Here is a 14,571-nt window from a genome sequence, read left to right on the forward strand (position 1 = left end):
CACTCCAGTGTTCTTGCCTGGAGAATCCCAGGGACGGGGGAGCCTGGTGGGCTTCCATCTATGGGGTCACACAGAGTCGGACACGACTGAAGTGACTTAGCAGCAGCAGCATATGGTGTATGGGGCTTCCCCAATGACTCCACAGGGTAAAGAATCCACCTGTAATGCAAGAGACCTGGATTCAATCCCTGGACCAGGAAGATCTCCTGGAGAAGGGAATGGCAACCCACTCAAGTATTCTTGCCTGGAGAATTCCATGGACAGAGGAGTCTGCTGGGCTACTGTCCATAGGGTGTCAGAGTCAGACATGACTGAGTGATTAACACACAAACACAGACCTGCACACAATATCATGTATATTGCATTATTTTATGTTTAAAACATATAAGCAATGATATGAAGTGCTTTGGAAGAGATACAGGTGGTGCCATTGTAGCTAGACAGTTACAAAGGAGGGTTGTTTCAGTGGCAGTAATACTGTTTCCTGGACACATTCTCTAAACTGGCTAAAAGAATGTGAGATTTCTAATGAAGCCACTCTCCCATGGATCATGGCTAGGTTTCTGGTTTGGACCACACTAGCCTATACACGTTCTTTATATCTGAATGTTGGGGAGTAAAGAAAAGGGTGATTTCCTAGAGAATTTGAGTCAAGCTCTTTCACAAGCCTTGGTCAATATTAACAGCTCATTGTCTAGTATCCTAGGAGCAACTGTTCAGTCATAAACAAGGAAAGTCCAGGACCAAATTAGTGAATTAGAAGTGATTAAGTATATGTGCAAAGTAGAGAACATCAGATTCCTAATTCATTTGTGCATATTATAATTTTTATTTATCACTGCAATAGCTCAATTAAGTTACCTGGAAATTAAAGACTTTAAATCCAAAAAGGTCCCACTTCAGCAACTAACATAATCACCTTTTTTTTTTCTGTGCTAGTTACTCAGTTATGTCCAACTCTTTGTGACCCCATGAACTAGAGCCTGCCAGGCTCCTCTATCCATGGGGTTTTCCAGGCAAGAACACTGGAGTGGGTTTCTCTCCTCTTCTCCAGGGGATCTTCCCAAACCAGGGATCAAACTTGGGTCTCCTGCATTGTTGCAAGCATATTCTTTACCATCTGAGCTACCAGGGATACAGGAATAATTGGTATTCAAAAGTTACCCTCAAACTTCATTTAACTAAGGGTTATAGGTTCACATGACTAAAGACTGAAAGACATTCAGTCTCATGACCTGAAGACTGAATCCAGGAAAACTGACTGGTTTAATATTTAGTAACCTCTTGACTACCCTCTGGTTGAAACCCAAAATATGCAACCAAAGAGAGATGGAAGAAAAGCAGTGACTAGATAATTCACAAAGAGGACAATAAAATCCTAAAAGAAGGATGGGATCAAAATGGCATATAGGAAGAACTTGAGCTCATCTCCTCCCATGGACACACCAAGACTACAATTACATAGAGAACAACTCTCTCTGAGAACAACTTGAAGACTAGTACAACGTCGCTGCTACATTAGGATATAAAGAAAAAACAACATCAAGACATGTAGGAGGGATAAAGTTGAGATCGAGTCAAGACCCTCATCCATAGACTGGCAACCCACACAAGTGGGAGTGCTGTGCTGTGTTTTTAGTAGCTCAGTCAATTCCAACTCTTTGCACCCCATGGGCACCCCATGGACTATAGCCTGCCAATCTCCACTATCCATGGGGATTCTCCAGGCAAGAATACTGGAGCAGGTTGTGCCCTCCTCCAGGGGATCTTACCAAACAAAGGACTGAACCCAGATATCCCACATTGCAGGCAGATTCTTTACCATCTGAGCCACCAGGGAAGCCCACCAGTGGGAGGGGTTATCACAACCATGGAAGCCCTTGCTAAAGAGCAAGGAATTCAAGTCCCATATTAGTAACTCTAGGACAGGGGATCTGCAAGACAGATATGAGGCCCCATAAAGTATGAATTTTGAAAACCAATGGGTCTTACATACAGAAGAGCTAGAGGATTCTGACAAGAAACCAAAATTCCACTCTTAAAGGGCTCATGCACAAACTCACTCACTCTGAATCCTATCACAAAGGCAACAGACTTAATAATGCCTACCAAACCCACCACAGTATGTCCCTTACCTGTGCCCACTCAAGCTCCAGGTTCCCTGCCAAGGCAGCCCACACTCAGCACAACTCAAGACCCTCCTTCTTTCCCAGCCCATGGCCACTTCAGTTCCAGCCAGCCCACCAAAGCCAACCAGCACATGCATTCTATAGCAGAAAGCTCCTACACAAGACCATGACTTCAAGACTGAGGAAAATAAGTGTTTTGCTTAAAACACAGAAACAAACACAGAAAGGAAAACAAAATCAGGATACAGAGAAAATGTTCTAAATGAAAGAACCTGATAAAACCCCCAGAAAAAGAGATAATTTGCCTGATAAAGAATTCAAAGTAATGGTCATAAAAATTCTCACCAAACACAAAATAAGAAATGGACACAGTGAAAAATCTCAATAAAGAGTTAGAAAATATAGGAATGAACCAACCAGAGATGAAGAATAAAATAACTGAAATGACAAATACACTAGATGGAATCAACAACTGGTTGGAAGATACAGAAGAATACATAAGCAATCTGGAAAACAGAACAGTGGAAGTCGTTCACTATAAAGAGCAAAAATAAAGGAATAAAAAATGAGGATAATTAAAGAATCCCTAAAACTACATCAAGAGTGAAATGGTTGGCTTGAAGCTCAACATTCAGAAAACAAAGATCATGGCACCTGGTCCCATCACTTCATGGGAAATAGATGGAAAAGCAGTGGAAACAGTGTCAGACTTTATTTTTTGGGCTCCAAAATCACTGCAGATACTGATTGCAGCCATGAAATTAAAAGATGCGTACTCCTTGGAAGGAAAGTTATGACCAACCTAGATAGTATATTAAAAAGCAGAGACATTACTTTGCCAACCAAGGTCCGTCTAGTCAAGGCTATGGTTTTTCCCGTGGTCATGTATGGATGTGAGAGTTGGACTGTGAAGAAAGCTGATGGCTGAAGAATTGATGCTTTTGAACTGTGGTGCCGGAGAAGACTCTTGAGAGTCCCTTGGACTGCAAGGAGATCCAACCAGTCCATTCTAAAGGAGATCAATCCTGTGTGTTCATTGGAAGGACTGATGCTAAAGCTGAAACTGCAATACTTTGGCCACCTCATGCGACGAGTTGACTCACTGGAAAAGACTCTGATGCTGGGAAAGGTTGGGGGCGGGAGGAGAAGGGGACGACAGAGAATGAGATGGCTGGATGGCATCACCGACTCTGTGGACATGAGTTTGAGTGAACTCCAGGAGTTGGTGATGGACAGGGAGGCCTGGCGTGCTGTGATTCATGGCGTCGTGGAGAATCGGACACGACTGAGCGACTGAACTGAACTGAACTGAAACCTACATCAAGGATGCTAACATTCATAGTCTAGGGGTCCAAGAGGGAAAGACACAAGAAGGATAGGTCAGAAAACCTATTTGAAGAAATAATAGCTGAAAACTTCCTTAAATTGGGAATGGAAACATATCTAGGTCCAGGAAGCACAGAGAATTCCAAACAAGATAAACCCAAAGACAGCCACACCAAGACATACTATAATTAAAAATGGCAAAATTTAAAAATAAAGAGAGAATGTTAAAGGCAGCAAAAAGAAACAACTAGCCACATACAAGGAAACCCCTAGGCTAAAGCCAATTTTTCAGCAAAAGCTTTACAGGTCAGAAAAGAGGGACATGATATGGTTAATGTGCTAAAAAAAAAAACACAACTTACAACCAAGAATACTCTAGCTGGCAATATTATCACTCAGAATTGGAGAAGAGATAAAGAATTTCCTAGACACCCAAAAGTAAGAATTCATCACTACTAAACTAGCTTTATAAGAAATCATAAAGGGATTTCTTTAAGTAGAATGAAAGGTCATAGCAAGATATCAGAAAATATACAAAAGAAAAAATGTCACTAGTAAAAGCAAAGGAAGTGGATCAGATATTTAAAAAGCTATGAAAGTTAAAGACAAAAGTCACAAAACCAGCTACAACTACAATAAGTTGTTAAGGAATACACAAAGCAAAAAGATGTAAAATATTAAATAAAAAACATAAAACATGGGGAGGTAAAAAGCTTGTGCTTTCATAATACTTTAAAATTTAAGCAACTATTAAATACACTGCTATATATATAGATTTGCAAGTATAAAGAGAAACCTATAATATATACTGAAAGTAAAAGGAAAGAATTCAAATACAACAGTAAAGAAAATCATCAAACCACAAGGAAGGAGAATATAAGAAGAAACTACAGAAACAACCAGAAAGGGAGCATACATCATAATTAATTGGGATTTATCCATGAATGCAAGAATAATTCAATAAGGACAAATCAATCAATATGATAAATTACATTAACAAAATAAAAGATAAAAAGCACGTGATGATCTCAATAGATGCACAAAAAGCATTTGAAAAATTTGACATAAATTAACACAAAGGAATGGAAAAATATACTGTGCTCCTGGAACAGTTCAGTTCAGTTCAGTTGCTCAGTCACGACCCCATGGACTGCAGCATGCCAGGCTTCCCTCGCCATCACCAACTCCTGGAGGTTATTCAAACTCATATCCATTGAGTCGGTGATGTCATTCAACCATCTCATCCTCTTCTTCAGCCTTCGATCTTTCCCAGCATCAGGGTCTTTTCAGATGAGTCAGTTCTTCGCATGAGGTGACAAAAGCATTGGAGTTTCAGCTTCAGTCTTTCCAATGAATATTCAGGACAGAATTCCTTTAGGAGGGACTGGTTTGATCTTCTTGCAGTCAAAGGGACTCTCAAGAGAGACCCTCCAATTGTGAACAACACCACAGTTCAAAAACATCAATTCTTTGGTGCTCAACTTTCTTTATAATCCAACTCCCACATCCATACATGACTACTGGAAAAACCACAGCTTTGACTAGATGGCATATTGTTGACAAAGTAATGTCTCTGCTTTTTAATATGCTGTCTAGGTTGGTCATAACTTTTCTTCCAAGAAGCGTCTTTTAATTTCATGGCTGCAATCACCATCTACAGTGATTTTGGAGCCCCCCAAAATAAAGACTGCCACTGTTTCCCATCTATTTCCCATGAAGTGATGGGACTGGATGCCATGATCTTAGTTTTCTGAATGTTGAGCTTTAAGCCATCTTTTTCACTGTCCTCTTTCACTTTCATCAAGAGGCTCTTTAGTTCTTCTTCACTTTCTGCCATAAAGGTGGTGTCATCTGCATATCTAAGGTTATCGATATTTCTCCCTGCAATCTTGATTTCAGGTTGTGCTTCATCCAGCCCAACATTTCTCATGATGTACTCTGCACAGAAGTTAAATAAGCAGGGTGACAATAAACAGCCTTGACATACTCCTTTTCCTATTTGGAACCAATCTGTTGTTTCATGTCCAGTTCTAACTGTTGCTTCCTGACCTGCATAAAGATTTCTCAGGAAGCAGGTCAGCTGGTCTGGTATTCCCATCTCTTGAAGAATGTTCCAGTTTGTTGTGATCCACATAGTCAAAGGCTTTGGCTTACTCAATAAAGCAGATGTATTTTTTCTGGAACTCCCTTGCTTTTTCAATGATCCAACAGATGTTGGCAATTTGATCTCTGGTTCCTCTGCCTTTTCAAAATCCAGCTTGAACATATGGAAGGTCATGGTTCATGTACTGTTGAAGCCTGGCTTGGAGAATTTTTCTCATTACTTTGCTAGCTTGGGAGATGAGTGCAAACGTGTGGTAGTTGAACATTCTTTGGCACTGCCTTTCTTTGGGATTAGAATGAAAACTGACCTTTTCCAGTCCTGTGGCCACTGCTGAGTTTTCCAAATTTGCTGCCATATTGAGTGCAGCACTTTCACAGCATCATCTTTTAGAATTTGAAATTAATCAACTGGAATCATCACCTCCACTAGCTTTTTTTGTAGTGATGCTTCCTGAGACCCACTTGACTTTGCATTCCAGGAAATCTGGCTTTAGATGAGTGATCATACTATCGTGTTTATCTGGGTCATGAAGATCTTTTTTGTACAGTTCTTCTGTGAATTCTCACCACCTCTTCTTAATATCTTCTGCTTCTGTTAGGTCCATGTCATGTCTGTCCTTTATTGAGCCCATCTTTGCATGAAATTCTCCTTTGATACCTCTAACTTCTTGAAGAGATCTCTAGTCTTTCCCATTCTATTGTTTTCCTCTATTTCCATGCATTGTTCACTTAGGAAGTCTTTCTTATCTCTCCTTGCTCTTCTTTGGGACTCTACATTCAAATGGGTATATCTTTCCTTTTCTCCTTTGCCTTTCACGTCTTTTCTTTTCTCAGCTATTTATAAGGCCTCCTCAAACAACTATTTTTCCTTTTCACATTTTTCTTGGGAATGGTCTTGATCACTGCCTCCTGTACAATGTCACAAAACTCCATCCATAGTTCTTCAGGTACTGCATCAGATCTAATCCCTTGAATCTATTTCTCACTTCCACCATATAGTCATAAGAGATTTGAAATAGGTCATACCTGAATGATCTAGTGGTATTCCCTACTTTCTTCATTTTAAGTCTGAATTTGGCAATAAGGAGTTTATGATCTGAGCCACAGTCAGCTCCCGGTCTTATTTTTGCTGACTGTATAGAGCTTCTCCATCTTTGGCTCATGGATAGAAAGAATAAATATTGCTAAAATTTTCATACTACTCAAAGCAATACACAGAGTCAATGAATTCCCATCAAAACATCAATAACGTTTTTCATTGAACTGTAAAAAATAAACCTAAAATTTGTATGGAAACACAAAATACCCTGAATATCAAAACAATCTTAATATAGAAAAGCAAAGTGGGAACTATCACCCTGATAAAAAGCTTTAATAATAAAAAATGTAAGAAACTGTCACAAAACAGATATATAAATGTAACAAAATAAAGAGCCCAGAAATAAACCCATATTTATATGAACACTCAATCAAGGAAGCAAAACTATACAATGAAGAAAATACAACCTCTTTTAAATGGTCCTGGGAAAACTAGACAGCCATAAGCAAAAGAATGAAACCGGACCATTTTCTTTACCATGTACAAAAATAAACTCAAAATGGATCAAAGACTTAAATATAAAACCTTAATTATAAAACTCCTGGAAGAAAACAAGGGCAGTAGTATGCTCTGTGATTTTTTGGACCTGTCTCCTCAGGCAAAAGGATCGAAAGCAAAATAACAAATGAGACTACATCAAATTGGAAAACTTTTGCATAACAACAAAAAACAAGCCCAACAAAATGAAAAGGGAAAGTGCAATCTACTGAATGGGAAACGATATTTGCAAATCATATATCTGGTAAGGAATTAACATCCAAAAAATGTATAGAACGCATAAAACTCAACATCAAAAAAGTCAATAATCCAATTAAAAATGAGCAGAGGGCCTATAGACATTTTTTTCAAGGACTATATTTAGATGGCCAACATACATATGATGATGTTTTCAACATCTTTAATCATCAAGGAGATGCAAATGAAAGCCACAATGAGATATCACCTCACACCTGTCAGCATAGGTATTATCAAAAATCAAGAAATAGCAAGTGCTGGTGAGGATGTGAAGAAAAGGGAACCCTCATGCTCTGTTCAGGGGAATGTAAATTGGTGCAACTACTATGGAAAACAGTATAAAGGTTCCTTAAAAATTTTTAAAGAGAATATATGATCCAGATATTCCACTTCTGGGTACTTATCTGAAGAAAACAAACACTAATTTGAAAAGATACATGCAGTCTATGTTTATTTCAGCATTATTTACAATAGTCAATATATGGAAATCACCTAAGTGTCCAAAAACAGATGCATGGATAAAGACTATGTGGTACACATAAATACTATGGACTACTACTCAGCCATAAGAAAACTAATCTTGCCATTTGAAACAACATGTATAGACCTTCACGGTATCATACTAAATAAAGTGACAAATACTGTATGGCTTCAATTATATGTAGAATCTAAAAATAAAAAAACAAACTCAACAGAAGTAGTCTCAAGAGAGAAAAAATCTAATGGATGCCAGATATCAGGGAAATGGGGAGATTGGTGAAAAATATGTCAGGAATTAAGAGGTACAAACTCCCAGTTATAAATATGTCATGGTGTAGTAATGTACAGCATAGGAAATATAATCAATAATATTGCAAAACTCTGTATGGTGACAAACAGTAACTAGATTTTTGGTGGCAATTATTTCACGAAGTATAAAAATAATGAATCACTATGTTGTACACCTGAAACTAATATAATATTGTACATCAGTTTTACTTCAATTAAAAAAATCCTAAAAAGCCATCATAGTCAACAAAAGAGTCCAAAATGCAGTACTTGGATGCAGTCTCAAAAACGAAAGAATGATCTGTTCATTTCCAAGGCAAACCAATCAACATCATGGTAATCCAAGTCTATGCCCCAACCAGTAACGATGAAGAAGCCGAATGGTTCTATGAAGACTTACAAGACCTTCTAGAACTAACACCCCCGAAAGATTTCTTTTTCATTATAGGGGACGGAAATCCAAAAGTAGGAAGTCAAGAAACACCTGGAGCAATTTGGCCTTGGAGTACAGAATGAAGCAGGGCAAAGGCTAATAGAGTTCTGCCAAGAGAACACACTGGTCATAGCAAACACCCACTTTCAACAACACAAGAGAAGACTCTACACATGGACCTCACCAGATGGTCAACACCGAAATCAGACTGATTATATTCTGTGCAGGCAAAGATGGAGAAGCTCTATACAGTCAGCAAAAACAAAAGCAGGAGCTGAATGTGACTCAGATCATGAACTGCTTATTGCCAAATTCAGAGTTAAATTGAAGACAGTGGGGAAAACCACTAGGCCATTCAGATATGACCTAAATCAAATCCCTTATGATTATAAAGTGGAAGTGAGAAATAGATTTAAGGGACTAGATCTGATAGACAGAGTGCCTGAAGAACTATGGTCAGAGGTTCATGACATTGTACAGGAGACAGGAACCAAGACTATCCCCAAGAAAAAGAAATGCAAAAAAGCAAAATGGTTGTCTGAGGAGGCCTTACAAATAGCTGTGAAAAGAAGAGAAGCAAAAAAGCAAAGGAGAAAAGGAAAGATATACCTATCTGAATGCAGAGTTTCAAAGAATAGCAAGGAGAGATGAGAAAGCCTTCCTCAGCGATCAATGCAAAGAAATAGAGGAAAACAATAGAATGGGGAAGACTAGAGATCTCTTCAAGAAAATTAGAGATACCAAGGGAACATTTCATGCAAAGATGGGCTCAATAAAGGACAGAAATGGTACGGACCTAACAGAAGCAGAAGATATTAAGAAGAGGTGGCAAGAATACACAGAAGAACTGTACAAAAAAGATCTTCATGACCCAGATAATCACAATGGTGTGATCACTCACACTTACCTAGAGCCAAACATCCTGGAATATGAAGTCAAGTGGGCCTTAGGAAGCATCACTACAAACAAAGCTAGTAGAGGTGATGGAATTCCAGTTGAGCTACTTCAAATCCTAAAAGATGATGTTGTAAAAGTGCTGCACTTAATATGTCAGCAAATTTGGAAAACTCAGCAGTGGCCACAGGACTGGAAAGGTCAGTTTTCATTCCAATCCCAAAGAAAGGCAATGCCAAAGAATGCTCAAATACCATACAATTGCACTCATCTCACACGCTATCAAAGTCATGCTCAAAATTCTCCAAGCCAGGCTTCAGCAATGTGTGAACTTCAGATATTTAAGCTGGATTTTGAAAAGGCAGAGGAACCAGAGATCAAATTGCCAACATCTGCTGGATCATCGAAAAAGCAAGAGAGTTTCAGAAAAAACATCTACTTTTGCTTTATTGACTATTCCAAAGCCTTTGACTGTGTGGATCACAATAAACTGTGGAAAATTCTCAAAGAGATGGTCATCCCAGACTACCTGACCTACCTCCTGAGAAATCTTTATGCAGGTCAAGGAGCAACAGTTAGAACCAGACATGGAACAACAGACGGGTTCCAAATAGGAAAAGGAGTACGTCAAGGCTGTATATTGTCACCCTGCTTATTTAATTTATATGCAGAGTACATCATGAGAAATGTTGGGCTGGAGGAAGCACAAGCTGGAATCAAGATCGCCAGGAGAATAGCAATAACCTCAGATATGCAGATGACACCACCCTTATGGCAGAAAGTGAAGAACTAAAGAGCCTCTTGATGAAAGTGAAAGAGGAGAGTAAAAAAGTTGGCTTAAAGCTCAACATTCAGAAGACAAAGATCATGGCATCTGGTCCCATCACTTCCTGGCAAATAGATGGGGAAACAGTGGCTGACTTTATTTTGGGGGGCTCCAAAATCACTGCAGATGCTAACTGCAGCCATGAAATTAAATGACGCTTACTCCTTGGAAGGAAAGTTATGACCTAGACAGCATATTAAAAATCAGAGACATTACTTTGTCAACAAAGGTCCTTCTAGTAAAAGCTATGGTTTTTCCAGTAGTCATGTATGCATGTGAGAGTTGGACTATAAAGAAAGCTGAGTGCCGAAGAATTGATGCTTTTGAACTGTAGTGTTAGAGAAGACTCTTGAGAGTCCCTTGGACTGCAAGGAGATCCAACCAGTCCATCCTAAAGGAGATCAGTCCTGGGTGTTCTTTGGAAGGACTCACGTTCAAGTTGAAACTCCAATACTTTGGCCACCTGATGCAAAGAGCTGACTCATTTGAAAAGACCCTGATTCTGGGAAAGATTGAGGGCAGAGGTTAAGGGGACGACAGAGGATTGGATGGTTGGATGGCATCACCGACTCAGTGAACATGGGTTTGGGTAGACTCTGGCAGTTGGTGATAGATAGGGAGTCCTGGCATCCTGTGGTTCATAGGGTCCACAAAGAGTTGGACTTGACTGAGCGACAGACTTGAAAAAGTTATAGTTGCTTATATTTGTAAATGTGATTACTTGGAAAAGTCTAATATGTTGGCAGTTGCAACTCAGTGACCTCCATGCAAATTACATAAACCAGATTTTCATTAGTGAAATTTGTACTATATTGGAGTCTCATGACTTATTTCATCAACATGTTTGCAAAAAACTTACCTCACTGTATTTGTCTCACATTAACACTCAAAATACTGTGACAGAAATTGTTTTAATGCAGGCAGATATAAGATGCCTGGTTATCACTAGCATGGCTATTGAATAACTTTATGTTTTAGATATAAATCATCTATGAAAGAGTCACTGAATTGTTTCTGAATTTAAAAAGGAATATTACTGGAAAAGACAGCTTGTGAAGGGGCAGGAGAACAGAATACGAAACCTCACTTAAAACACTAGAGCACCCACATGTTTCTCTCAAATTGCTTTCAAATTATTCAAACACACTCCTACAAATATCATATCTGCATTGAATAAAATACATATATTTTCTTTGAGCTTTTCAATCAAGTTCTTCAAAGCTCTTTGTAGCAAGTATGTGTACTGCGCCTGAGTCAAGACAGGTTAATCAGTTTAAAAACCTACAAAATGAATCATTGCTGAATCTCTGAAATCTTGAATTAAATCCGGGTGGATTATATTTGAACAACAAAAAAAAAACCACAGTAGATTTTGCAGTTTCCTTGATACCTTTGAGAATAAAACAGATTACCCATCTCTCTCTTATCTGCCAGAAGAACAGAGTAGTTATCTTTCTCATGAACCCTCCCCCTCTCTCGTACCATTAATTTAGAGAAGGGGAGCTCAAAAGTTTTACCCAAGAAATAGCAAGCCTACACATCCACATGTGGCTATTCAATTTTTCTAATTATTTCCATTGATAACTGCTCATCACTGTCTTATGCTGTCTTATCTTCGCAGCATCGCTGAGACTTGTCAGCTCACTTGTCATATCATTTAGTTGCTAAAAGGAGGAAAAAGTTATCATCATTAAGTAGCCCACAATGAAACTATCCAGTAGGTCGCTGCTACCAAAACAAATCATAGAAGCACTGGACAACTGGGCCATCTACAGGATCTGACTGGATATCCTGATGTTAAAGCCTAAAGGGAGCGGTTTTTTCCTTAACCTCCGGATGTTCCCCTATGGAATTTATTTTCACAGCATTCTGTGCTTAAGAAAACCACAGAGTGAAAGGAGGGTTGGATTAATTTGTGGGGCTACTTTAAACAAAATTGCAACGTGTACTGAGTGGTGACTACGAACTTTTTCCAACAGGAACACATCAGCCTAAAATACAACAAGGAGAAAAATTATAGTGGGCAGGTTTCCGGGGTCGCGGTGCCGGAAAGACCACCGTGAGATCCAACAGGCGCCTCTACCAGCTAGTGGACCCCAGGCTTCAAAGGGCGCCCTCGCTCCCAACACCCGTTACCGCGGCCAGCGTCTGGGTGCGGCGCCGACACGCGAAGGATACGCTCCAGGTAGTAGGCACCCTCAGCAGCCACCGCCTCCTGGGTTTCCCCGGCAGCCGACAAGCCCATGCCCAGCGCTTCTTCCAGGACCCGCAGGGCCGAGGAGGGCGTCCCCTGCTGAGTAGCCATCCGAAACGCTCCGGGCGCCTTGCCCCTGACTGGCCGCCGCAGCCCTAAGGCCAAACCGCGAAGACGTAGATAGAACACACACCGCTCTCGGGTGAGTCTGGCCTCCACCCCTCCCACCACGCGGGCCCGGAAGGGCTGCCCAGAGCTCTAAGCGTTGAAGCCCTCCGCGCTTCCGACGTTACCGGGGCAACCTCCGTTCCCTGGTTACCCTAACAGTCAGCAAGCAGTGCCTGGAGTGGAAGAGGTATAATGAATCAGTGGACTTGGTTTGCACACATTTTCTAACCGAAGTGGCTTGGTTTTCTTCAGTTTTGACCCTGAAGCATTTGTTTTTCACTTTGCTTTCTTCTCTAAATTGTTTTTTTTTTTTTGGTTCTTACATGACCACCATCAGTCCCCAGATATTTTAGGCATGTGTAGAGTCCTAGCTGTTCCCAGGGAAAACTAATCGAAAAGAGGAAGATCTTCAGCGCCTTGGAGAGGGGGGAAAAAAATCCTAAAAATCATAACTGAGAGATTGGCCCAGGGGAACTACAGATAAAAACCCTAAACAATTCCGTTCTCATGCTCCTTTAAAGTATTAATTATATGGACGTCTGTTTTGACTTTGGTTTTATATTCTGGGACTTGGTATAGCGTTAATTCTTACCAAAGCAATGCCGTTTCCATACGAAATTTAAAGTACAAGTGATCCTAAAATAATGTACAATAAATGTTTGCCCAATCATGTGCAATCCTTTTGCTATGACATAATTTTCTTCGCGTTTATATTGTGTATGTATCAGAAGCATCTACAGGGCCCTTTTCTTTTCAGATGCTTTTTTATCCTACACTCTTAAAAAATTGATGTCAAACAGCAACTCATTATAAAAGTTCCCATTTAATACCAAAAAAAAAAAAAATAGTGGTAACTTCTAATGAAATGATTAAGAGCTTCATTATTGGAAACAGTCTGCATTCAGAGCCTGACTCCACAGTTCAGTTCAGTCACTCAGTTGTGTCCGACTCTTTGTGACTCCATGGACTGCAGCCCTCCAGGCTTCTCTTTCCATCACCAACTCCTAGAGCCTACTGAAACTCATGCCCATTGAGTCATGGTGCTAGCCAACCATCTCATCCTCTATCATCCCCTTCTCCTCCGACCTTCAATCTTTCCCAGCATCAGGGTCTTTTCAAATGAGTCAGCTCTTCGCATCAGGTGGCCAAAGTATTGGAGTTTCAGCTTCAACATCAGTCCTTCCAATGAACACCCAGGACTTATCTCCTTTAGGAAGGACTGGTTGGATCTCCTTACAGTCCAAGGGACTCTCAAGAATCTTCTCCAACACCACAGTTCAAAAGCATCAAGCCTTTGTTTTCTCTTCTCTAAAACAATAATTTTAATATCCACCTTACTAAAATATAGATTAAGTGAAATGAAATATATGAGAAGCACTAAAGGTCATGAAGAAGCAAGGTCTCTACCTACAAAAGTAAATCTTGCTTGTTCAGAATTTAGTTTTTTTTTTTTAAAGAGAAGTATAATAGACATCTAAATAGAGCTTTATAAAAGCTCCACTCCAATAGAGCTTTACAAAATGGTTTCATTGGATATTTTCATTTTATATCTCAATTAAAAGCAAAGTTACCCTCCCCAAAACAGTGTTCAATATATCAAATATTTTCAATATATGTTTATAAAATGTACTAAAATATTAAATAAGTTAGCCAATCCCCAATTGGATATTAAATTTATAAGAAATTTACATATATACAAAAAAAACTTCTAAGGCAAAACTTAAATACATTTAGAAATGTCAAATACTCAAAAAGGGAGATGTGTTGGAGAAAACTCTCAAGAGTTCCTTGGACTGCTAGGAGATCAAACCAGTCAATCCTAAAGGAAATTAATCCTGAACATTCATTGGAAGGACAGATACTAAAGCTGAAACTCCAATACTTTGGCCACCTGAT

The 14,571-nt window shown here is 39.5% G+C and overlaps 1 protein-coding gene across 2 annotated transcripts in view; it reads right to left on the bottom strand.

Moving 5' to 3' along the window:
- Positions 1-12,627, bottom strand: part of SPAG16 (sperm associated antigen 16) — a 1,112,034-nt gene extending 1,099,407 nt beyond the window's left edge. For both annotated transcript variants that reach the window (XM_055398454.2, XM_088842002.1), the window contains exon 1: positions 12,492-12,627. In XM_055398454.2, coding sequence (XP_055254429.2) covers positions 12,492-12,618 — 127 coding nt within the window. In that variant the 5' untranslated portion in view covers positions 12,619-12,627. The remainder of the gene's footprint in view (positions 1-12,491) is intronic.
- Positions 12,628-14,571: the final 1,944 nt, after the last annotated feature.

The sequence above is a fragment of the Moschus berezovskii genome, chromosome 2 (assembly GCF_049115385.1).
Source record: "Moschus berezovskii isolate FMDL1 chromosome 2, NW_MosBer_1.0, whole genome shotgun sequence".
Lineage (NCBI taxonomy): Eukaryota > Metazoa > Chordata > Mammalia > Artiodactyla > Moschidae > Moschus > Moschus berezovskii.